This window comes from Emydura macquarii, unplaced genomic scaffold, assembly GCF_026122565.2.
Source record: "Emydura macquarii macquarii isolate MOO-44397 ecotype Brisbane River unplaced genomic scaffold, CSIRO-AGI_Emac_v2 contig_369, whole genome shotgun sequence".
Lineage (NCBI taxonomy): Eukaryota > Metazoa > Chordata > Testudines > Chelidae > Emydura > Emydura macquarii.
The window spans coordinates 5,319,095-5,344,671 of NW_027130506.1; the positions used below are offsets into that span (position 1 = coordinate 5,319,095).

Genomic DNA, 25,577 nt, shown 5'->3' on the forward strand with positions numbered 1-25,577 from the left:
AGTTATATAGTAAAATATTGTCTGTGTTTCTTGATACAGATATTTAGACAAGCTTTATTATCCCTGGCATTCACACACACCTCTTTTTTTGCGAGACTCCTGAATTTCTTCACATAGTTGTTCAAAGTCTTCATCCATTTCTTCCTTGACTATTGCATACGCCGTATCTCTCAGAGTACAGGCTCTATGTCTGATTAGACGATCTGAAAGTTAATGGTCAGAACTAAATACTTTCCACAAATGTTCTTTGCTTTTATCAGACAAAAATTCAGTTCTTCACTATAAAGGTTTAACCCAAAAATCTTTGGGTTTTGAAAGGACTGTTTCAGTTTATAATTTGAGCATAACATATTATGTAATAGGTTAATATAGGAAGGATAGCAATAATTAAACCAGAAGCAAGTGCTAAATATCAATGTAAATTAGCATCAGATAATTCAGGCCCAAAATGTTTAATACATCAACACTTAAAATCTAATGAGCAACGCTCCCCAGTGGACATTCAAGTTATTTAATCCACAATATTAAAGATGCAGTATTTTTACTCTATACATTTTTAAAGGTTGTTTACAGTAATGGAATAAAACATATCCTCACCTCCAGGGTCTCTATCTGGATTATACTCTAAGGCATTGCTACAGATTAGATCAATATCTCTCAGATAGTCTCTTGCAGTCAGATATTGGTGCAGGTCAATTTTACAGATAACTGTTGAAAGATCCATTGGCTGTTTGATAACTGTGACATAATCAGGTACCTACATATTAAATATAAAAATGTGTTCAAAGTTTTATAATTAAACTTTCTTGACAGCTGCCAAATTAAGGATCATACACAAACAATTAAACGAATTGCCCCAAACAATGCTGGGTATTTATGCTGTTTGTGTCTGCAGAAGTCAATCAGATTTACTATGATGTTTCTTGAAGATGGACGCTTTGGTATCATGTTACATACAGTTTCCAAGGTCTTATTTACATTTAGGATGAAATTAGGTGTCATTTTGCCATATATTCTTGTTGTATTGTAATGCTTCATTGTTACTTATTTCTAAATAACCTGCAGTTGATACATCTCAATTAAATGCCATATTTAATCTCTAATAGATTTTAATCAGAGGTTCAAAGTTTTTACCTTTCTTTCCCTCTAACTATATTTGTAAGTTCAATTTTCTTCTGTCAAGAGTTGCAAATGGTTCCCATCAGTTCATAAAGTAAAAAAACAAAACAAAACCAAACAACGCTCTCCCCCCGGAACAAAACCAATTATCTTCCTCACCCCCAAGGGAAACTAGATATTGTACTACCTATCTTAGCAATGAGATTCTCCTCCTTAGCTTCTCTCATAGACTTTAAGGCCAGAAAGGACCATCATGATCATCTAGGCCGACCTCCTACACATTACAGGCCACCCACTCTTGTAATACCCTATAGAATCATAGAGTTGGAAGGGACCTCAGGAGGTCATCTAGTCCAACCCCCTGCTCAAAACAGGACTAACCTCAGCTAAATAATCCCAGTGAGGGTTTTGTCAAGCCACAGCTTAAAAACCTCTAAAGATGGAGATTCCACCACCTCCCTAGGTAACCCATTCCAGTGTTTCACCACCCTCCTAGTGCAAAACATTTTCCTAATGTCCAACCTAGACCTCCCCCACTGCAACTTGAGACCGTTGCTCCTTGTTCTGTCATCTGCCACCACCAAGAACAGCCTAGCCCCATCCTCCCTGGAACCCCCTTTCAGGTAGTTTAAGGCTGCTATCAAATCCCCCTTCATTCTTCTCTTCTGTAGACTGAACAAGCCTAGTTCCTTCAGCCTCTCCTCATAAGTCTTGTGCTCCAGCACCCTAATCATTTTTGTTGCCCTCCGCTGGACTCTCTCTAACTTGTCCACATCCTTTTTGTAGTGGGGGGCCCAAAACTGGACACAATACTCCAAATGCGGCCTCACCAATGCCGAATAGAGGGGAATGATCACTTCCCGTGATCTGCTGGCAATGCTCCTACTAATGCAGCCCAATATGCTATTAGCCTTCTTGGCAACCAGGGCACACTGCTGACTCATATCCAGCTTCTTATCCACTGTTACCCCCAGGTCCTTTTCTGCAGAACTGCTGCCTAGCTCGTTGCTCCCCCTATAACCTCTGGCTGAGTTACTGAAGTCCTCAATCTTGATTTAAAGACTTCAAGTTACTGAGAAGCCACCATTTTATTCTAGTTCAAGCCAGCAAGTGACCCAGGCCCCACGCTGCAGAAGAAGGCAACCCCCCCCCCCCCCCAGGGTCTCTGCCAAACTGACCTGGGGGAAAATTCCTTCCTTACCCTCAATATGGTGATCAGTTAGATCTAAAGCATGTGGGTAGAACCTGACACCTGAGTAAGAATTCTCCATAGTAACTCAGAGCCATCCCCATCTAGTGTCTCATCTCCAGCCGTTGGGAATATATGCTAACAGCAATTGCAGATGGGCCGTATGCTATTGTAGGCAATCTCATCATACCACCCCCTCCATAAACTTGTCAAACTGTCTTGAAACAAATTAGGTGTTTTGCTCTCAACATTCCCCTTGGAACGCTGTTCCAAGAACTTCACTCTTCTGATAGTTAGAAATCTTCATCTAATTTCAGGCCTAAATTTATTGATGGTCAGTTTATATCCTTTTGTTCCAGTGCCAACATTGGCCCTTAACTTAAATAACTCCTCTCCCTCCCTGGTATTTATCCATCTGGTGTATTTATAGAAAGCGATCATATCTCCCACCTTAGCCTGCATTTGGTTAGTCTTAACAAGCCAAGTTCCTAAATCTCCTCTTATTAGGTAGGTTCTCTATTCCTCTGATCATAATAGCCCCTTTTCTGCACCTGTTCCAGTTTGAATCCATCTTTTTTTAATGGGAGACCAGAATTCCACAGAGTATTCCAGATGAAGTATCCCCAGTGCCTTGTAGAATGGTAATAACACTTTCTTATCTGTACTGGAAATACTTGGCCTGATGCATCCTAGGATTCCATCAGCCTTTTACACAGCTGCATCACACTGGAGGCTCATAGTCAATCTATGATTGACCAATACACCCACATCCTTCTCTTCCGTTGCTTCCAAAGGATACATCTCCAGGTTATAGTACATAATTCTTGTTAGACACCATGTGCATGACCTTGCATTATTAAATTTCATTTCATTCTATTACTCCAGTTTTCAAGGTCATCCAAATCTTCTTGTATGAAATCCAGCCCTCCTACATACTGGCAATACCTCCCAACTTTGTGTCATCAGCAAATTTTACTAGCACACTCCCAATTTTTGTATCAACGTCATTAATGAAAATGCTAAACCAGACTGGTCCCAAGATTCATCTCTGACCACCTCTACTAGTAACCTCCCCCTAGCCTGATAGTTCACCTTTCAGCATGACCCACTGTAATCTCCCCCTATAACCAGTTCCTTACCCACCTTTCGATTTTTGTATTAATCCCCATCTTCTCCAATTTAACTAATAATTTCCCATCTGGAATTGTATCGAATGCCTTACTGAAATTCAGGCAGATTAGACCTACTGCATTTCCTTTGTCTAGAAAATAGGTTATCTTCTCAAAAAAAAAAAAAAAAAAAAAAAAAAAAAAAAAAAAGATAAAGGTGGTCTGGCATGATCTACCTTTTGTAAAACTATATTGTATTTTATTCCACTTACCATTTACCTCCATGTTCTTAACTACTTTCTCTTTCATAATTTGTTCCAAGACATTGCATATAATTGAGGTCAAACTAATGGGCCTTTAGTTTCCTGGGTAACTTTTCCCCCCCTTTGTTAAATATAGGTTCTATATTTGCAATTCTCCAGCGATAGGGTACAACTCTTGAATTTACAGATTCATTAAAAATCCTTGCTATTGGGCTTTCAATTTCATATGCAAGTTCCTTTAAGATTCTTGGATGCAGGTTATCCGAGTCCCCCGATTTGGTCTCATAAAGGTGTTTGAGTCTGACTTCCACCTCAGATATAGTATCCATATCCTCATTCCCATTACCCATCCTGGCACTGAACCAAGCTCCTCATAATACTCGTATTAAAAACTGAGGCGAAGTATTTATGTAGGTGCTAAGCCATGCCTAGGTTATTTTTAATTTCTACCCCATTCTCAATGCTTATCAGTCACACGTCTTCTCTCCTGGTTTTCTTTTTATTTATAAGGCTAAAGAATCTTTTACTATAGGTTTTAATTTTCTTTGCAAGGTCCAACTCTGTTTGGCTTTTAACAGTTCTCACTTTTCTCCCACATTTTCTGACCTCCAAGAGGTAGCTTTCCTTTCTCTGCTACTCCATTACAGTGGGAGCATCACTAATATTCTTCACAGTGCTCAATAACCCTTAGATTGTGCTCCCCTCTCCCTGAAGCATGCACATATCTGAAGGGTGCTAAGTCACTTATAGACCATCGTCCAGGGAAAAAAGTTGATCAGGTCAACTTGTTTCCTCAATGATATAAAGTAGCCATAACTTGTCATTTATAACCTGCTAATTTTGATCCAAAGCAATTCTGGAATTCTATGCACATTGTCCTCTTATGTAATATTGTGCTATCTTTCTTTAGCAAAGATCCAGATATATTAGAACCACATATCACTTTGAAGAGTGAAATGTGTGCCCCTAGTTTCTGACAGTCACTATCTGGACTCTGTTCAGTCCTTAAAAATCACAGGTGCCATTTGAAAAAATAGCACTTGCTGCTGAACTTTGAACATGCTAAAACAGATAATGTAGTCTTAACCCTTCTGTTGACTGCTAGTTCCACTCTCTTTCCCATAGAAATGATCGATGACCTACCGAAAGTGAGGATAGCTTTAGGTTTTCGTTTTAATTAAGAACAGTATTATCAACTCTCCTCTAAATAGAAAAAGGTATATTCTTTCTAGTGCTGTTACAAATATGCCTACATCAAAACCTTTTTGCTGATCAAACTGTGGAGGCAACTAGTTTGCGTTTAAAAAAAGGGCTTATCTTGAATGCTAAACATTTAGATCAACCTTAACTTTACCTCTTCTAGGTCAACTGGTTTTGTAAATGCTCTGAAACGTTTGTCAATGGCAAGTCTGTGAGTAACATTTCTTAAGAAAATCCTAAGTTCACGTAATGTATCCTCCTCTTGCTCCTCAACCCGTTTCACCTCCTCTGCTGTCAATTCTCGTGGCTCAGGCGGGGGAGCAACTGGAAGGACTTCTAATGCCTGCAAAACTTAAGTCAAACAGAAGATTTAAGCCAATTTACAAGGTTTAGTTTTTCAATCAATGTATTCTACAACTTCTAAAATAAATATTGGAGAGTTAGAGCACAGCTGATAAAATTATGTTTGTAACACATCCTAACCTGCTTTCTTTTTTGATGTAGGAGGCTTAGCAGCTTGATTTAGAATTAAGTCTTCAAAAAATTTCCTTCTTTCTTCATTGTTAGGCAACTGGACATTGAAAACTTCTCCATAATCATCAACAAATAATTCCTGCACCTACGGGAAAAAAAGGTTATTTATAAAATGTAAATGATAGGATTCCTTTGATATCACAAAAAAGGGGCATTTTTATACTAAATTGAAGGACAATCTGAAGAGCACAACACAGAAGCATCAATGATAAATGAATTAGCTTCTTGACTCTGGAAGGCTAGATTTCCTTAACGACTTTAAAATTAGGCCTTCGTGGAAATGACTACATGATGAATATGAAATACATAAATTCATTTCAGTTGGCTCCCCAAACTGCAGACTGTTTTATTAAAAATACCTCACTGAACTGCAGATTGCACTACACTGACAGCTAGGTAGGAAGCAACTGGGGTTTCTCTACTATGGTAGATGTTTTTACAGTTACAATTTAAAAAAATTAAATTAGATTTTTTTAATGACATTGCTAATTCTTTACTTTTTCTCCATGGCTAATGTGGACATTTTGTACTTGTTTCTTTAGTTTCCTCATTTGTAGAAATTCTGATTCTCCATAAAGATATTTCTTCTACTAACGAGAGAATTCTAGGTATGAAACATTTATGCTAAAATACAAATCCAGGGCCTCGTTATTATCTGTGAGATCACCACAAACTCAAAAAGACAATATTAATAAGCAAATGGCCTGTTCTATATTTGCAACCAACACCACCTTCATTTTACAAGTCAAGAAAGCCAAAATGTTTCAACAAGAGTGTAGTCTTCCATCAGGTTTTGCTGTTTGAAGTCAAAGGGACTTGTACCACTAAATCACTTAGGTACTTTGGAAAAATCCCACCCATAAGACCTAAACATGATTTAGGAACCTAACTTTGCTGTCTTATTTTTGAAAATTTTGATCTGTGTGTATAAAAACAGTTAATAAGTTTGGGAATTGATTGAAAGTAATTAACTTCCCATTGTTAACATTAATCAATTGTATTTTGAAATGACAAAGATTTTATGCTATTAAAAAGTTTTTAGTAACAAGATTTTTGGCTATGATACTGGCAACATTTATACACATGCTTATGCTTATCTTTAAGCACATATGTAATCCCCTTAAAGTCGACAGAATTGTTCATGTGAGTGATGTTACATTCCTGCTTGAGTGTTTTAAGGATCTGGGCCTTAATTTTCAATACTTTGTTCTTTTCCCTTTAACAGCAATTTCATAAAATTAAAAAAAGGATAGCCTACCAGTAGTGGCATTAAAACAAAAGCAGCATTTCTACTTCAGATACTTAAAAATTTTAAATCGAAAGTTGTAACAGCAAAAATTTCAAATTAGTTTTCACAAAACCTCAACATGATTTATATCAATGATAAAAAAATATACAAGTGATTTAAAGCTTCTTGACTTTGACTTAAGTCACTCTACCCTGTTTGCCATTCAAGATTTGGTAGGCTATTTGGAATTTTGTTATCCAGAAGACATTTAGGTCTTTTAGCACTGGGAAAGGGCTGCATCTCCTTTGAGCAGAGCAAATGCAACTTTAAGTTTAGCAAAAATGTCTGAAAAAGTTATCTTTGCCTCTTCACTAATCCCAGAGAGCAACTAGCTTCCCAATTCACTTTGTCCAATATATGCCACTACAGCACATCCAAGAGCAAGGGATAAGCACATTAGTTTGATGATTCTGGTAAAACCAGTACTGGAATAGTTTCCGCTGATATTTTAAAATTATTAGATTTCAGTGCTAACACTAAATTGCTATGAATGCGAGGGCAACTTTATTTCTCTCAGGCCTGGTCTATACTGCCGCCAGCAGTCAATGGGAGATCTCCCACTGACTTACTTACACTGCCGTACCACGGTGTCTCTGCTGTGCTGCGTCAACAGGAGATGCCCTCTGGTTGACACAGCCTTACTCTTTTTGGGAGCAGAATATGTGGATTTATGGTGTCGACCAGAGAGCACTTCTGGGATCGACTGAGCGGGTCTCCACAGCTTGCTCAATCAATCCTGCTGCATCAATCTGTGCAGTCCTGGCAGTTTAGACATACCCTAAGAGATACTGTTTCAGCGTGTCTACAGGCTCAGGCAGACTTCATTACATTTGTTAACATTAGGGAGGTTTTCTTGTTTGATTTTTAAAACACTGATTCTGGAGTATAAACATGTGGCTGCATAATCATTTTGTACACGAGTCCTGCAAGAACATAAAAAAAACCCTAGAGGTGTAAACATTCAAGTTCACTTACATAACTTTTCTCCCGACACCCACCATGAAATTGTTTAAAAAAAAACAAACCAAACAAACTAATGAATCCAACTGTAAAGCAGGGATATCTCCATCCTTAAAGGTTTAGTTGGGGTTGGTCCTGCTTTGAGCAGGGGGTTGGACTAGATGACCTCCTGAGGTCCCTTCCAACCCAAATCTTCTATGATTTGTATCTGCTTCTTGCTATGTTTGCCCAAAAAATCACAACCTTGAAAGGTTCGTAAACCATCAAAACTAGGTAATATTAAATAGTGAGTTGAATTGAAGAGATAAGGATTATATTAAATGCACTGACAAACAGTACCTCTTCTGGTAGAGCCGCATGATGTACATCTGATGTTGCAAGCAGCAGAACGGGAGCAAATGATGGAATATTCTGTAATAATGTCGTAAATGTAGCTTTCAAAGTAAATCCAACAGTCTCCCACCACAAGTGGACATGTGGAATGTATAATATACTTGGTGCTGTTCTTTTGGCTTCATGGATCAACTAATAAAAGGAAAGTATTGGTTTGGGAATACTGTGAAACATATGAATAGGTCACAAATAAATAATTAAAGATCAACTAGTCACTTAGTATATCAACTGTGAAATAGGAGTAAGCAACAACTGGGAAAGAACAATTTTAATACCGAGGCAAGTTTCTACTTTGAGTCACCTATGAAATAAACCCCGTTATAAATTGTAACAAGTAATTTTTATAATTTTGAAGTTTGTATTTTATTAAAATTAATGTCTTTCAAGAGTAAAAAAAGAAAAGGTAAGATTGAAGCATATTTGAATATTACTATAGAAGTGACTCTTCCAAAGAAAGGTAGAAACATTGAGAAAAATTTACATTCATGTAAATCAAGGAATTTTAAAACACTTTACTTTGGGATTTTAATTACCTTCTTATTGTGTACCAGTGCTGACACTAATGAAGTGGTATGGGGAAAGAATTAATTTTGATGGGATGAAGATAATTACTGTTAGCCTGACAGGGTGGATTCTAATGAAAGATCACTAAGTATTTTGAAAAACTGCTTCCTACCTTTCTTCTAGAAAAATGAAACATTTAAAGATATGCTGTCAGAGATCAGATAGGGAGGAAGAATGGCCCCGTGGTTATAGTGCTGACTTGGGCCATGGAATAGCTAGGTTCAATTCCCTGCTCTGCCACAAACATCCTGTGTGATCTTGGGCAAGGATGGCTACATCTGTCCTACCAGTAAAACTTTTGTTGGTCAGGGGTATGAAAAAAACCACACCCCTGACCGACATCAGTTTTACCAACAGAAGCGCTGGTGTGGAAAGTGCTATGTTGGTGGGAGACACTCTCTTGCTGACATAGCTATGGCCGCTTATTGGGGGTGCTTTAATTATGCCGATGGGATAGCTCTCCCCTGTTGGCATAGAGCAACTAATTGGGAGACTTTGTATTGGCACAGCTGCAGCAGTACAGCTATGCAGCTGTAAGGTCTCTAGTGTAGACAGTCTCTCTAGCTCTCAAGTCCCCATCTGTTAAATGGGGATAACAATGCTTCCCTATGTCACAGAGGTAGATTAAACAACATTAAAGATTATGAGGCACTCAGATACTACAGTGATTGGGGGGAGGGCGCACATAAATACCTAAGTGACAAACAGATAAGACCACAGATTCTGTAAGCAAAATCATGGTTTCCGATTTTTGAATGCCATAAAGGGCACTTTTATAACTATATTAATAGAATTGTTGGGGAACAGCTAAAAACAGCCCTACCTGAAAAAGCTCCTCAAAATGCAACAGGTGAAATTGCTGACACAGCTTACTAAATTTTGAGCAAAAAGTCCTCTGAAAAACCCATGTTTGGAAAAGATAAGAATATGTTGACATTAGGTAAGACATGGTCTTTTCCAGAACTTTCCTAACTCAAGTAAGAAAAATAAAGGTTATGTTAATGAATAATTCAAGATGCTACACCTGTACTGAACTAGGATACTAAAATGTGGAAAATTGCTGAATGGTAGAAATATAGGCTATGTTTTGTTAGCTTAATGTTAATAGTTCATGACAATGTACATTGAATGCTAAAAGGATAATTGAGTTATGTTGATGTAATGTTAATGATTTATAACAACACAGAATAGAGACTGAAAAACAATTTATGAAAGTTTGGGTAAATGTGTAACTGGATATGTGAGATAATGATGTAAAAGGACAAATTAATGCACAAAAAACCCAAACAAATAAGTCAACCAGGGCCCAAGTTGGAAAACACCAGTCCAGAAGTGGAAAGCCCCCTTTAGAAATCTTCAATGGCCATTAAAATCTGTCTCATATCCCTTAATTTAATGGCTCTAAATACAAGAAAAGGTTACTCACCCCGTGCAGTAACTGTGATAAGTAACAATCAGCACGGATTTGTCAAGAATAAATCATGTCAAACCAACCTAATAGCTTTCTTTGATAAAGCAACAAGCCTTGTTGATGTGGGGAAGTGGTAGATTTGGTATATCTTGACTTTAGTAAGGCTTTTGATACTGTCTCGCATGACCTTCTCATCAACAAACTAGGGAAATACAACCTAGATGGAGCTACTATACGGTGGGTGTATAACTGGTTGGAAAACTGTTTCCAGAGAGTAGTTATCAGTGGTTCACAGTCAAGCTGGAAAGGCATATTGCATCGAGTCCCACAGAGATCAATTCGGGATCTGTTCTGTTCAATATCTTCAATTATTTAGATAATGGCATAAAAAGTATACTTATAAAGTTTGCAGACAATACCAAGCTGGGAGGGATTGCAAGTGCTTTGGCGAATAATATTAAAATTCAAAATGATCTCGACAAACTGGAGAAATTGTTACAAGGAGGAGGGAGAAAAATATTTCTCTTTAACCTCTGACAATAGGACAAGTAGCAACGGGCTTAAATTGTAGCAAGAGTGGTTTAGATTGGACATTACGAAAAACTTTCTAACTATTCAAGTTCTTAACTGCCCTGACAAAGTAAGTAGGAAGGCTGTGGAATCTGTCATTGAAGATTTTAAAAAGCAGGTTAGACAAACACCTGTCAAGAATGCTTTAGTTATTACTTAGTTCTGCCTTGAGTGCCTTCCAGACTTACGCTTCTAGGATTCATAATTGGAAAATCCATCAACTGGGGAATGAAAGGCTGAAACGGCAGCCTGGTATCAAACTGATGGATAACTGATTGATAACCCAGATGTTTTTAGATCCAGGAGGTACTCTAGGATAAGGGAAAGGGGAACTAATTCAGGTCTGAGGTAGCGATGACTTCAGCAAGGAACCAATTTCTTCCATTTCCATTTGCAGGTAAGTAGTGCGAGTTGATACCTTTCTACTGTTTAATACCACATGCTGTCCATGTGTAGAGCAGGAAGCCTCTACTTCCAAGAACTATCCAGGAGCCATGCCCTGTAGAACCACAAGGTTGGGGTGAAGCATGTGACCCACATCCTGAGACAGGAGATGAGGAATGGCCGGGATCTTGATCAACAATTGGTTGAAGCAGGTAAGGGCACCATGCTTGCCTCAGCCAAGCAGGTAATATGAGGATAACTCTGGCCTTGTACTGCCTGACCTTGTTCAGCAACTTTAGAATTATAGGTGTTGGGGGAAAGGTATAGGACAGACTCTTCTTCCCTCAGAGAGCGGTAACCCAAATCTCTGCTTGAGCAGAAGGGAAGCAACTTCCTGTTCTCAGAAGTAGCAAAAAGATTAATCGCTGGCAGTCCCCATCTCTGGAATATGCTGTGGAGAATCTGAGGGTATGCCTACACTGCAGCTAGACACCCACGGCTCACTCATGCCAGCTGACTCAGGCTTGTAAGGCTTGGTCTCCTTCAATGCCATGTAGACTTCCAGGCTCAGGCACTCTAGGGCCCTGTGTGGTGGGAGGGTCTCTGAGCTCAGGCTGCAGCCTGAGCCCAGAAGTCTATATTCCTCTGAAGCAGCCCACAACCCAAGCCTCACAAGCTGAAGTCAGCTGGCACGGGCCAGCTGCAGGTTTTTAATTGCAGTGTAGACATACCCTGGGTGTCCATCTCTCATTCATAGTCATGAGAGACTTCCCTGCCGAGGTCATTGGCTGTGGTGTTCTGGATGCCAGGATGGTAGGCCGTTGAAGTCTGGAAATGGTGGGCTATACACCCATTCCAAAGCTTTATGGCTTCAGCCCACAAGGAGAGGGATCTTGCTCCTCCCTGCTTGTTAATGGAAAATATGAAGGACATGTTGCCTGTCATGACTAATTGCTTTGCCCTCTGTGAGGGGCAGGAAATGGAGGCAAGTGTTCCTGACTGTCCTGAGCTCCAACAGGTTGATGGGGAAACTGGTTTCGTGAGCTGTCCATCTGCCCTAAACCATGAGCGTGTCGAGGTGGGCTTCTCATCCCAACAGGGATGTGTCAATTGTTAGGAGTCACTGAGGGAGTGGGGTGGCAGAAAGGAATACCTGTAGAGATGTTGAGTTGCTTCCTCCACCAGTTTAGGGAGTTCTTTATGTGCAAGGGGACTGTCACGTGCCTGTCCAAAGGTGCCCCTGTTCAGCAAATAGGTAGTTTTGAACCAACCCTGGAAGCAGCAGAGGTGTAGCCTTGCGTGATTGGTCACAATGGTAAAAGCAGTTCTTTATCGTCATCTGAAAGCGTCCCTGAATTGTCCCTAGCAGGCCAGACAAGATTACAAATCTGTCTCAAGGGATGTACACTCTGGCTAACAATAAGTCCAGGTACATCCTATGAACGATATCCTCTGTAACACTACCAATGTGAATTTCTTTATGTTCAGCTGTAGGCCCAACCTTGGAATACAGCGAGGGCCTTCTGGGTGGATGGTAAACACCACTTTGAAGGATGTATGACCTCTGAACAGTTTGTGGCCAACTAAAATGTTTCATGCTTATAGGCGTGTAAATGCACAACGAACATAGGGTGGTCATTGAGTCCTTAAATGTTCTTCAGTGCAAGGATTCACTCATGGTCTCCGAGAAAAGCTTATGACCAAATAGGAAGTCTTCTACTGTATTCTGACTCTCTCACAGAAACCCTGAAAGTTGGAGCCGTGATGCACTGCACATAAATACCACCATGGAGATGGATCTGGCATCAGTATAGGCAGCATCTATAAATACTTAGAGAGCCATTCTGGCCAATATGACCCTCCATAACTACAGACTGGAACTGCTTCCTGCAGTTTTGTGGCAGCTGCTCAATAAAGGCCATGGGTCATAATTAGTAAAGTTGTATTTGGCCATGACCACCTGATAGTTTGCAATCCAGAACTGCAGTGTTGTGGACAAGACACACATTTGTTCAAAGAAATCCAGCCACTTTTGGTCTTTGTCATAGGAGGATAGATTTTGAAAAGTGCTGCCTACCCTATTCATTCATCACATCCACCATGAGAGTTAGATGGGGGATGGGAAAATAAAAGGTTGGAATCCTAAAAAGGCCCATAGTAATTTTTAACCACTGTTCTGCACATTGGTGGAATAGTGGCAGGCATTGGTCACACAGTTTTAGCCGGATTCAGGAGAGCCTCATTAATAAGGTAGCGCTGCTCTGGAGGGTGTAGCCAACTGCAAAGTATCTAGTAGCTTGTGTTGCAGATCTTTGACATCCTCCAGAGGAATCGGGAGAGTGTCTGCTACCCTTCTAAAGAGGTCCTGAAGTTGCTGGCCATGGAAGGTGGTAAAAGCATAACCGCCTCATCCGGCAACAATGAAATGGGAACTTCAGGGGTGACCTTTTCATGTGCCCTACCCTCCTGCTCTTCAAACCCCTCTTCTGTCATGCATGGGAAGGGTGAGGATGTGAAACCCTGGTGTCCCCGAGGGACAGTACTGGCAGTGTGTTAAATTGATGTCAATAGGCAGCCCCTTGGTCACAATATGGCCATTGCAAAAGTCCATAAGGAAACAGGAGTAGAATACTAGGCTGGTTCTACCATTCTTGGTGACCAGCAAGGTCTTCCCTGGGTAAAGGTGGATTCCCAAAAGGGTGTGTAGGAGAACCCATCACTGAAATCGAGAAGATTGATTTGGAGTCCTCTTCCATATCTTCCAGGTGGGGACAGCCACTGAGGACACATGAGAGTCCTGTGCCACTGAATGGTTGCAAGACTGAGGTCTTGGTACCCACAGATGCTCAGTACCTGTCAATGGGGGACTCTGGTTCATCCAACATCAAGAGGTCCCTTGAGTATCAAAATTCCTGTGGTACAAGAAAGGACCATAGCCGATCTTGTTGTAGCTAAAGCCAATGGGGGACAGTAAATAAGGAAGTGTTATTTATTCCTTCTCATAACAGAAAGTCTAGGGGCCTCCAAATTAAATTAATAGGCAGCAGGTTTAAAACAAACAAAAGGAAGTATTTCTTCACATAATGCACAAGCATCCCGTGGAAATCTTTGCCAGAGGATGTTTGAAGGCCAAGACTATAACAGGGTTCAAAAAAGAACTAGGTAAGTTCACGGAGGAAAGGTCCATCAACAGCTATTAGCTAGGATGGGCAGGGATACAAAATCATGCTGTGAAATGCCCTTAAAAACCATTGCCAGAAGCTGGGAATGGGCGACAAGGGATGGATCACTTGATTACCTGTTCTGTTCATTCCCTTTGAAGCACCTGGCATTGGCCACTGTCAGAAGATAGGATACTGGGCTAGATGGATCATTGGTCTGTCCCAATATGGCTGTTCTTATGTATGCTCTTATAGTACTCAGGATGATGTGCATATAGCAGTCACTGTAGAGGTCAGGTGCTAATGCTTGTTTGGCACCAAGGGTACCACTTGCCCAGGTAACCCCGACTGAGCTGCTTGCATGAGTACTGATGGCTGGGTTAAGGCATGTGCCAATAGTTGAGTGAAATGCTTCAGTGCTGATGGCAGGTTTGAACTCAATGGTATTGTGTGCTTATCCTCCTTACTGGTGGAGGGTACAGGTACCCCAGCTGCACTTCCTTTCCTTGGAGCTCCGGAGTTTCACAGGCCTGCCAGGACCAGAAGAAGAGTCCTTGGCCTCAACGGCACCCTTGGAGACCAAGGACCTTGACAAGGAACTTGACTTTTTTTTGGAATGGCTTCTCAGGGTAAGAGTCCATGCTCCTCTTTTTGGGAGTCTTCCCAGCAGGCTTCAAAGATTCCCCTTTCTTAGGGGAAACATGCCGAAAGGTTGACAAAATGCTGGCTCTGTTTGGAAACAGATGTATAGGCAGGGGTGTGTGTGTCTCCTAACCTGGCTCAGAAAATGACTGCAGAGAGTGTTCCATGGCCAACAGTTTGAGCTTTCTTTCCCTGTTCTTCCTAGCCCTGAACCTAAGGGCCAAACTGAAGAAACACTTTTGGGAGACATGGGACTCCATCAGGCAAAAGGCACACTTGAGTGCCTGTCGCTTACCAGTCTAGTCTCCCTGCAAGAGAGGCAGCATTTGAAGCCTGGCGAGCCAGGAATGCCTCGCCAGGAGAAGACAAGCCTCCCAGAGGGAAGAGGAGAAAAAACTCCAGCCTCTCACCTAAAGCTAACTATACTAAACACTAACACTAACGCACAACTATAAACTAATTAATTGCATAGAAGAAAAGAGGATGAGTATGCTATAGGTAGACATGTTAAAGTTCCATCTCAGGCCAAGGAAGCAGAGAAGGAAGTGAGGGCTATTAGTCCTCACACCCTTTGTGGTGTCTGCCACAAGCAGGCATAGGGTGAATGCACAGACTGTACGGACACTGCTAGCTAGAAATCTCCAATCAAGGGCTCAAGAGGCACACATGCACCTGGAGTGGAGTTCCCATAGTGAAACCACTCAAATAATAAATAATATTTTGACTGAAGGGGAGGAAGTTTTTAATTTGAGTTTCCTTTATTCATTTTTCCTGTCTATCTTGTAAAACTATTGCTTTAACATATTCATTAATCATGATTTAATATAAAGCCTGTTTTATTAACTTATCAGTACAAAAGGGCTTCTTTCAAATACATGGCTAGAACATGTCAAAACATGAGGTGTTTATTGTGTATAAAGCCATAGGAGGATATGCCTGCTTATAAACCTTTTCTTTGGTAAATTTAAGGGTGTATTAGAATCTGTCCACAAAACTGTTATTTCAATGACCGTGAGGGTGGTGCAAAGGGGAGAGAATTGAGAGAAAGGAGTTGCTATGGTGGAAGATTTAAAAAAACCTCTGACTGTTCTTTTATAAAAATTTCTTCATTGCAGAAGGCTAAAAAGGACAACTTCCCATTTATCTGTATGATCATTACCCCAAGAAAGGCATGATCTTTCAGATTGAGATTAACATGACAGACACAAAAAACCCAAAAGTCAGAAGACACCCATTACAATTGAACCATAAGTCATAGTTTTGCTAGCCTCACTTGAATCATTTTATTCCAAAACTTCTCTGGAAAACAGAATTTACTGTTCCTACTAGATTAAAAAAAATACCTGTGCACATGTTTCTTCAGGTGATGTGGTACTGATTCCAAACAGAACTGAGAGGTCCAATGTGTACACCGTGAACTTTTCCAAAGCATGTATTACTGCTGGTGCCAAATGAGAGCCCTGTCCAAATCCTGGCTCTCCAACAATCAAGAGCCTTGGTCTGTAAGATGTTGGCTGATGATAAGCACTTCTAAAACAAGAATTGTGAAATTAGGTATTCCATCATGGGTGAACGCATATGTGTTGAGTCTTTCCTTACTCTACCATAACTTTAGAATATAAATAAAAACATGTCGATCTGTACTGTCAACAATTCTGCTTATTTTTTTACATAAGGAATCAAGAAAAAAAACCCAAAGCTGCAGTAGCATAGGTTATCGATTACAGTAAGTACATGTACTTACATTACTTCTATCACTGATTTGTTATTTCATTCACCCCCCTTATTCAGTCTTTACACACAGTTTGTTCATTAACCTAATAGTCAGCCGTCATTCCAGTTTTTTAACCATTTTGTTCTTGAACCATGTATCTGTGAGCACTACTGGTTTTCACAACCATACCATTACAATGCACTTAATGGTTAGAATCTTTGACTTAAAAAAGGTGTAGGTCTTTAAGTTCAGTAAGCTAGAACACCTCCCCAAATACCAAAGTAATAATGAATTTGTGGGTATATGTCACTGAAATAACTAACCCAACTAACGAACCCAAACAAATGTCCAACCCAACTAACAAACAATAAGTTGACTTTTCAAACAAGTTTTTAATGATTCTCACAATAAATCAGTAAAATTGATTATAATTTAAAATAGATTAGCATAACCGTTGTCAAACTAAGTAGCAAATTACATAACCGCAGGAAAAAAAAACCAATCTGTTAATTACCGTGGAATACAAGTATGTTCAAATATATAAGCTTGGAAACTAAAAGTATAAAGGCTTCTAAAGTGCCCAAAAGAAAACTACCAATGTTATTTAGAGACAGGACAAACTATATACTTTCTATGTTTATCTCTAGCAAAAAACAATGCAAGAAAGTTACTCACCTTTTGTAGTAACAATGGTTCTTCGAGATGTGTCCCCTTATGGGTGCTCCACTGTAGGTGCGTTTTGTGTTCCTGCACTGATAATTGGATAACTTCCATTCGGCCTGCACATGCTCTGTCCCTCCCCCCGTACTCTGCCATGAAGCTAACAAGCGCTGGGCGGGCAACCCCCACCCTCCCCGAGTTCCTTCGCTACCGCTGAGTCCCTGACAAGAACTCTGAAGTAGAGGGAAGGAGGGTGGGTCATGGAGCACCCATAGGGACACATCTTGAAGAACCATCATTATTGCACAAGGTGAGTGGCCGTGTGGGAACTTGTGGCTGAGACTGTCTGCTGTCGTGTTCTGTACTCCTAAAAGGTAGGCCGCTGTATTGTGACACTGTGGGAAATGCATCAGTTCCATAGCTTTAATTCTTCCATGCAAAAGGGAGGGTGATCTGGTACCGCTCTTACAATTTCTGTAGTACATGAATGCTATGTTGTCTGTCAAGACTCTTGTGGGTGTACCTCTGATTAACGAAAGGAAGTGAGTGCAGTGCCCCACCCTATAAGGGATACGTCGGTGGTCAGAAGTAATGATGGGGAGAGCTGCAAGAAGGGGATCCCAGTGCAGACATTTGCTGAGTACATTGCCACCAGTCCGTAGAGTGTTGACTTCGGTAGGGCAGTGACAGAAGTTTGTCCAGTCTGCCTCTGGTATGCCTGTAGACCAAGCTAAATCATGTCTGGAGATACCTAATGTAACCCTTGGCACGAGTTATCACAGATGTGCCTGTAGCGATGTGCCCCAGAAGTTGGAGGCAGCATCTGGCTGCTATACGAGGGCTGGTTTGTACTGATTCTATAAGGTGGGCAAGTCGTGAAACTTGTGCTGTGGCATGAGCGCTCTCACTGTAATGAATCGAGATTGGCTCCTATGAACTCTAGATGATGTACAGGGGTAAACGTCGATTTTTGGACACTATCTGTAGGCCCAGATCCATGAACAAGTCTACAGCTGTTTGGATAACTCGAAGAGCCTCATCAAAGAAGCAAGCTCTTGGGAGACAATTATCCAAGTAGGGGTAGATCATGATCCGCTGGGAGCGTAGGTGAGCTGCCATTATGGAGATGACCTTGGAGAATACTCTCGGAGCTGATGAGAAGCCAAAGAGGAGTACTCTGTACTGGTAATGGTCCTGGCCCAGAGTAAATCTGAGGAATTGTCTCTGGGAAGGTAAGTTTGATATGTGAAAATATGCATCCTGTAGGTCAAGAACTGAGAACCAATCTTCCTGTACCAAAGGCAGAATAATCGCTGCTAGTGTGACCATCCTGAATTTTTGAGCCTTGACAAACTTGTTCAGTGCTCTGAGGTCTAGTATGAGTCTCCAATCTCCATTCTTCTTGGGTATCAGTGCTTCTCTTGACCTGCTGCTCACAAACAGGAAAGATTTGGTAGGGGAAGTAGAAGTGGGTGGCAACCGAGGCAGCAGTGACCATGAGATGGTTGAGTTCAGGATCCTGACAAAAGGAAGAAAGGAGAACAGCAGGATACGGACCTTGGATTTCAGAAAAGTGGACTCTGACTCCCTCAGGGAGCTGATGGGCAGGATCCCCTGGGAGGCTAATATGAGGGGGAAAGGAATCCAAGAGAGCTGGCTGTATTTTAAAGAAACCTTATTGAGGGCACAGGAACAAACCACCCCAATGTGCAGAAAGAATAGCAAATATGGTAGGCGTCCAGCTTGGCTTAACAAAGTCTTTGGCGAACTTAAACACAAAAAAGAAGCTTACAAGAAGTGGAAGCTTGGTCAGATGACTAGGGAGGAGTAAAAAAATGCTGCTCGAACATGCAGGAATGAAATCAGGAAGGCCAAAGCACAATTAAGAGTTGCAGCTAGCAAGGGACGTGAAGGGGAACAAGAAGGGTTTCTACAGGTATGTTACCAACAAGAGGAAGATTAGGGAAAGTGTAGGCCCCTTACAGAATGGGGGAGGCAGCCTTGTGACAGAGGATGTGGAGAAAGCTGAGGTACTCAATGCCTTTTTTGCCTCTGTCTTCACAGACAAGGTCAGATCCCAGACTACTGCACTGGGCAGCACAGAATGGGAAGGAGGTGAACATCCCGCAGTGCTGAAGGAACAGGTCCAAAACTATTTAGAAAGATTGGACATAGGGAGGGAGTTGGCTGATGTGATTTCAGAGCCATTGGCTATTATCTTTGAAAGCTTGTGGAAATTGGGGGAGGTCCCTGATGACTGGAAAAAAGCAAATATAATGCCCATCTTCAAGAAAGGGAGGAAAGAGGATCCAGGGAACTACAGACCAGTCAGCCTTACCTCAACCCCTGGAAAAATCATGGAGCAGGTCCTCAAGAATCCATTTTAAGGCACTTAGAAGAGAGGAAGGTGATGAGGAACAGTCAACATGGATTCACCAAGGGAAAGTCATGCCTGACCAACCTGATTGCCTTCTATGAAGAGGTGACTGGCTCTGTGGATGTGGGGATAAGCGGTGGACGTGATATACCTTGACTTTAGCAAAGCTTTTGATACGGTCTCTCACAGTATTCTTATCAGCAAGTTAAAGAAGTATGGGTTGGATGAATGGACTATAAGATGGATAGAGAACTGACTAGAGCATAGGGCTCAACGAGTAGTGATCAATGGCTCCATGTCTAGCTGGCAGCCGATCACAAGCGGAGTGCCCCAGGGGTCGGTGCTGGGGCCGGTTTTATTCAACATCTTCATTAATGATCTAGAGGATGGGATAGATTGCACCCTCAGCAAGTTTGCAGATGACACTAAGCTGGAGGACTGGTAGATACCCTGGAAGGTAGGGATAGGATACAGAGTGACCTAAACAAACTGGAGGATTGGGCCAAAAGAAATCTGATGAGGTTCAACAAGGACAAGTGCAGAGTCTTGCACTTAGGACGGAAGAATCCCATGCACTGCTACAGACTGGGGACCAACTGGCTAGTCAACAGTTCTGCAGAAAAGGACCTGGGGGTTACAGTGCATAAGAAGCTGGATATGAGTCAGCAGTGTGCCCTGGTTGCCAAGAAGGCTAATAGCATATTGGGCTGCATTAGTAGGAGCATTGCCAGCAGATTGTGGGAAGTGATTATTCCCCTCTATTTGGCATTGGTGAGGCCGCATTTGGAGTACTGTGTCCAGTTTTGGGCCCCCCACTACAAAAAGGATGTGGACAAGTTGGAGACAGTCCAGCCGAGTGCAACAAAAATGATTAGGGGGATGGAGCACAAGACTTATGAGGAGAGGCTGAAGGAACTAGGCTTGTTTAGTTTGCAGAAGAGAAGAATGAGGGGAGATTTAATAGCAGCCTTTAACTACCTGAAAGGGGGTTCCAGGGAGGATGGAGCTAGGCTGTTCTCAGTGGTGGCAGATGACAGAACAAGAAGCAACAGTCTCAATTTGCAGTGGGGGAGATCTAGGTTGGACATTAGGAAAAAGTTTTTCACTAGGAGGGTGGTGAAGCACTGGAATGGGTTACCTAGAGAGGTGATGGAATCTCCATCTTTAGAGGTTTTTAAGATTCGTCTTGACAAAATCCTCGCTGGGATTATTTAGCTGAGGTTAGTCCTGCTTTGAGCAGGGGGTTGGACTAGATGACCTCCTGAGGTCCCTTCCAACTCTATGATTCTATCAGGAAATAATGGGAGCAGAAACCTTTGCCTCATAAGTACCAAGGTAGAGGTTCTATGGCTCCTAGACAGAGGCAGTGATCTATTTCTTGTTGCAATAAGATCTTGTGAGAAGGGTTTCTGAAGAGACATGGGGAAGAGTGTTGGGAATAGGGGGGAGGGAAGTGAAGTGGATGGAGTATCCATTGCAGATGATTTCCAGAACCCATCTGTCACATGTTATTCATTCTCAGTTGTTGTAGAACAGAGCAAGGCAGCATCTAAATGGGTGTGACAGGTTGGTCAGCTGCAGTTGGTGTTGAGGAAAGTGGTCTGTCGATGCCCTGAACAAGACGTCAAAACTGATGTTTTGAGGCGGATGGTTGTGAAGAGGAAGGCTGAGGACCCAACAGTTTGCATTTTGAAAACCTGGATTTTTCCTTTGAGGCTCACAGTAACGCTCAGTTGGAAAACGCGGTGTAAGGGATTTATGGTGAAGTTGAGGGCTACATTTTCTTTTTTGTCCAGGTGTAAAAATCCTTAATGACTGAAGAGTGATCCTGCAATCTTTAGCATATGGAGGGACACAGTCTTCTCAGCAAACAATTTGGTGCCTTCAAAAGGGAGGTCTTCTACTGTTATTTGTACTTTCTTAGGGAAGCTGGACAGAGGCAACCATGAAGCTCACCACATAACAGCATCTGTGAACAGTTCTGGAAAAAAACAACACTTCAGGAAAAATGTGGACAAATTAAGGTGTCCAGAGAAAAGCAACAAAAATGATTAAAGGTCTAGAAAACATGACCTATGAGGGAAGATTGAAAAAATTGGGTGTTTAGTCTGGAGAAAAGAAAACTGAGGGGGGACATGATAACAGTGGTCAAGTGGTCAAGGTTATTACAAGTAGGAGGGAGAAAAATTGTTCTCCTTAACCTCTGAGGATAAGACAAAAAACAATGGGCTTAAACTGCAGCAAGGGCGGCTTGGGTTGGACATTTGGAAAAACTTCCTAACTGTCAGGGTTTTTAAGCAGTGGAATAAAATGCCAAGGGAAGTTGTGGAATCTCCATCACTGGAGATTTTTAATAATAAGTTAGTATTAAAAACCATCCCTGGCAGGTGTTTGTCTAAGTCCTGCCATAAGTGAAGGGAACTGGATTAGATGAGCTCTCAAGGAGCCTTCCAGTCCTACGACTTTATGATTCTACGATCTGCAAAGTGTCTGCCACCTGTTTGCCAAATCTTGAAACAACCTGAAGTCATCTGCTAGAGATAGCGGAGGAGGCATCACTACCTTGCCTGGAGAAGTGGAAAAGATGTTGGTCTAGTTGGTCTATGGTGGGACCTCTTCCTGAAATACAACCTGTTCTTCAACCATTTCTTTGGGAGGTTCAGAGGCTCTGGATGCCGTGGCTAAGGGAGAGCGACTCAAAGGCTCACGATGGGCCACACTAGGTGTTCGGGAGGTGTAGAGTCTGTATGCTGCTCAGGGATCAAAGTAGGGCTATTGAGGCAGTGGAAGGGATTCCGGTGATTGAGTCCATGGTTGACCTTACCATTGTAGTTGAGGAGCAGACAAAGGGTCTGACTAAAGGGGCCCAGGTTCGTAGTGGGCACTATAAGGAGCATGGGAGAAGCGATGGGAGATTATTGCCTCCTGTTAGCTATCCGATTCACCACTAGAGAATGGAGGTGCATGACATGGTACCAGTGAAGATTCCCATATTCAAAGTGAACTCAATACCAGGGCCCCAGTCCAAGCAGAGGAGACTGGGTACGACAAGGTCCTTTGAGTGTCTGAAGTCTTGTGGTGTTGTCGTATTTTGTACTGATTGTGGTTGTTCGTGCTGTGTTGATAGCATCAAGGGGATAGTGATCTGAGGCTGGGTGGCACATCGACAGGCAGCGTACTGGCAGCGTCTTTATGGAGGTGGTGCGGTCTCTGTCTTTGCCTTTCCTTGTTGGTACAGTTGCTTCAGTGTCCATGCCCATTAAATCCTTAAGCATGTCAATGGTACCTGCCGCATTAGACCTTCATGAGCTATGAGTACCGTGTTTGTATGGTCTTGGTGCCGATAGTACCGACAATACCGAACGTGCCAGAGAGCTTTTTCCATTAGCTTGGGGTTCACAGCTCTCTTTCTTGAAGCCTTATGTGATAGGTCCACGGCTGTTTTCTTAGACCCATTGTCCTTAGATGTCAAGGGCTATGGAGAAGATTTGCATAATCTGGCACAGGTCTGGCTAAAGGGCTGCCTCCATGAAGAGGAGTTTTAGTCTCAATTGCCAGTCCTTCCAAGATCTTGACTTTTAACTGTTGGCAGGGACCACACTTTTGGGAAATGTGGCTTTCCCTGAGGCACCGGATGCAGCAGGAATGTTTGTCTGCTGCTGGGATGGCCTCTTTCTATGAGAGGCATCTCTTAAAGCCCAGTGAAGTGGGCATACCCTGAGCTGGGGCAAAACCCAGAGAAATGGGGAAAACCAAAAGGATTGGGGGGGGGGGGGGTTGTTTGTTTTTAAGAGAAAAGAAAAAAACTAGGGAAACACTAAAAGTAAGAAAAGGTTTATCTAACTATTAAAATTCTAATAAAGATAATGAACCAATGAACAGACTGCTAATAACTTTATCTCTAGCCAGGGGCAACAGAGAAGGAACTGAGGGGGGTTCAACTGCTCAGCACTGGTTAACCTCATAGTAAAGCATGACAGGGGGACAGGGCATGTGTGGGCCGAACTGACACTTCTACCAAAGTTCTCTGCTCAGCAGCTCAGGGACTTAAGTGCACCTACTGTGGAGCACACATAGGGACACTACTCCAAGAAGCAAAACCCCTCCCCTACCCCAAAATCCAAAAATAATCCAGAACCCCCCCGTATCAAAGGATCCTGCACTCTAAATCAACTTGAAGGACAAAAAGACAAGTACCTGTTAAAATTAAGAACATTTTCTTTCTGATTATTGGGTGTTTTCTGGGAAAGTTGATCTTCAAACACTGAAGGTGCTTCCTCATCACTATACATTAAATCACTTCCTAAAACATGACTTGCAACATCTGAAAAACAAATGAGTTTAAAATCAAGTCTCCTGGGATCTTGTATCACTCACCTACAAAGAGACACTTATATTTAAAATTCAATATGCTAATCTATAATGGTTTATTCAATCCAAAGACAACCATTTTAAAACATTTTAGAGAAACAGCCATTAGTCTGGTAGTTGGTGATCGAAAGGAAGTGAGGTATCCTTGCATTAGTAAAAATCTACAGAAACAATTTCAATGGTGTTGCCCTCTGCGATGTGGCAGGTGGAAATTGCTGTCTCCTCCCGCTCCCTCCCCACCAAGCTGGTGGAAAGGGGTCAAGCTGGGTATCATTCAAAAGACCTTTCTCCCACAAACACAATTCTACCAAACATGACAAACCTAGAATAATTGCATAGATATATATTCAAGAAAATGTTTTTAAAAAACCAACATTTTAAAATTATACTTTAACACAGTGCCTGTCAAACATGCAGCCCTCACAAAGTTAAACCATGGTGCTTGACAGACAGTACTGTGTTATCAGCTAATGCTCAGAACATACCTGATTAATTTTGTAAATGGTACAGATTACTATAAATGGAAAGAATGCCTCAAGTTGATTTGCCATCATCGACAAAAAAGTGGTTCTGTCGTATTGATTATCAACTTTGTTTATTACGTCCAAAGTCGTGATGAGGCACTGGTTAAGATGTAAACTTCCAGCCAGAAATTACTGGAATCCACCAACAAATGGTACGCATAGTTATATAACAAACATTATGTAACAATTACAATCCCAACGTAATTTATAACAAAATCCTTGTTTTTGCTTTGGCCTTGATCATTTTTAGGCATCAATCGGGAGACAAAGAGTACTGACAGGTAGCTGAATTTTGGAGAATACCACTGCAGGGGACCTGATTAAACACAATGCTCATGGCACCTCACATGCTATAAAAAGTGCATCCATCAGCTGAATTTGGCAAGGTTGTAGAGTACAATTGAGCATGATGTCAGGACAAGTGCCAGCTGTAGGTGAGACTCAATGGTATGTGTTTTGAGAAGAAAAACACTTCTTCTGCAGTAAGCTGAAAGCCCAAAGGCATCCATTAAACTGAATTACAACATGAGACAGGTGAGAAACTGTATGAAGCAGTCACTCTCACTGAGAGCATTCTATGGAAAGCAACAAAAAAATACTGATTTTATGACTGCAAACTGTGCAACTCAGATGGAGTTTATAAATTGCGTCAGAGGTTATAATGGATGGGAAAGTGATAGCAATGGCCGATATAGAGGCTAAGTAGAGAGAAATAAATGTGCTTCAAATGGGACAGAAGAGGAACAAAAGGTTATCAGAAATACTCTTAAAGCATGTATGAACTGTGGGATATGGACACAGTTTTTAAGCAATCCTATCTGCACAAATGAATCACAATGTTATATCCTTAAAACCCCCAAAAGACATGGTACTATCAAGAAGTGGAAGAAAGTGCTGATGTCAATACTAATACATTGATGTTTCCTGACAACAGAAGTAGCTACCCATTTTTTTTTTTTTTTTTTTAAATGGAAAAGCATTTTGTCCTGCAGTTCGTGGGAGTTTCAGGTCACTAGTTCCCTTTTGTGTACTTGGTTTGGATGAAGTGCTAGAACTGAAAGTCGTTTGGGGGTTGGTGGGCATAACATAGCATGCAAATGCTCTTTCCAAGTTTTTCCTAACAACTCTAGAACTCAATTGAATT

At 41.5% G+C, this 25,577-nt stretch overlaps 1 protein-coding gene across 4 annotated transcripts in view; it reads right to left on the reverse strand.

Moving 5' to 3' along the window:
* ATAD2 (ATPase family AAA domain containing 2) overlaps positions 1 to 25,577 on the reverse strand; it is a 116,545-nt gene that overhangs the window by 24,338 nt on the left and 66,630 nt on the right. For all 4 annotated transcript variants that reach the window (XM_067531061.1, XM_067531077.1, XM_067531085.1 and 1 more), the window contains exons 17-23: positions 23,736 to 23,862; positions 16,131 to 16,317; positions 8,002 to 8,187; positions 5,364 to 5,499; positions 5,035 to 5,231; positions 598 to 757; positions 81 to 203 (exon numbers count right to left, since the gene is read on the reverse strand). In XM_067531061.1, coding sequence (XP_067387162.1) covers positions 81 to 203; positions 598 to 757; positions 5,035 to 5,231; positions 5,364 to 5,499; positions 8,002 to 8,187; positions 16,131 to 16,317; positions 23,736 to 23,862 — 1,116 coding nt within the window. The remainder of the gene's footprint in view (positions 1 to 80; positions 204 to 597; positions 758 to 5,034; positions 5,232 to 5,363; positions 5,500 to 8,001; positions 8,188 to 16,130; positions 16,318 to 23,735; positions 23,863 to 25,577) is intronic.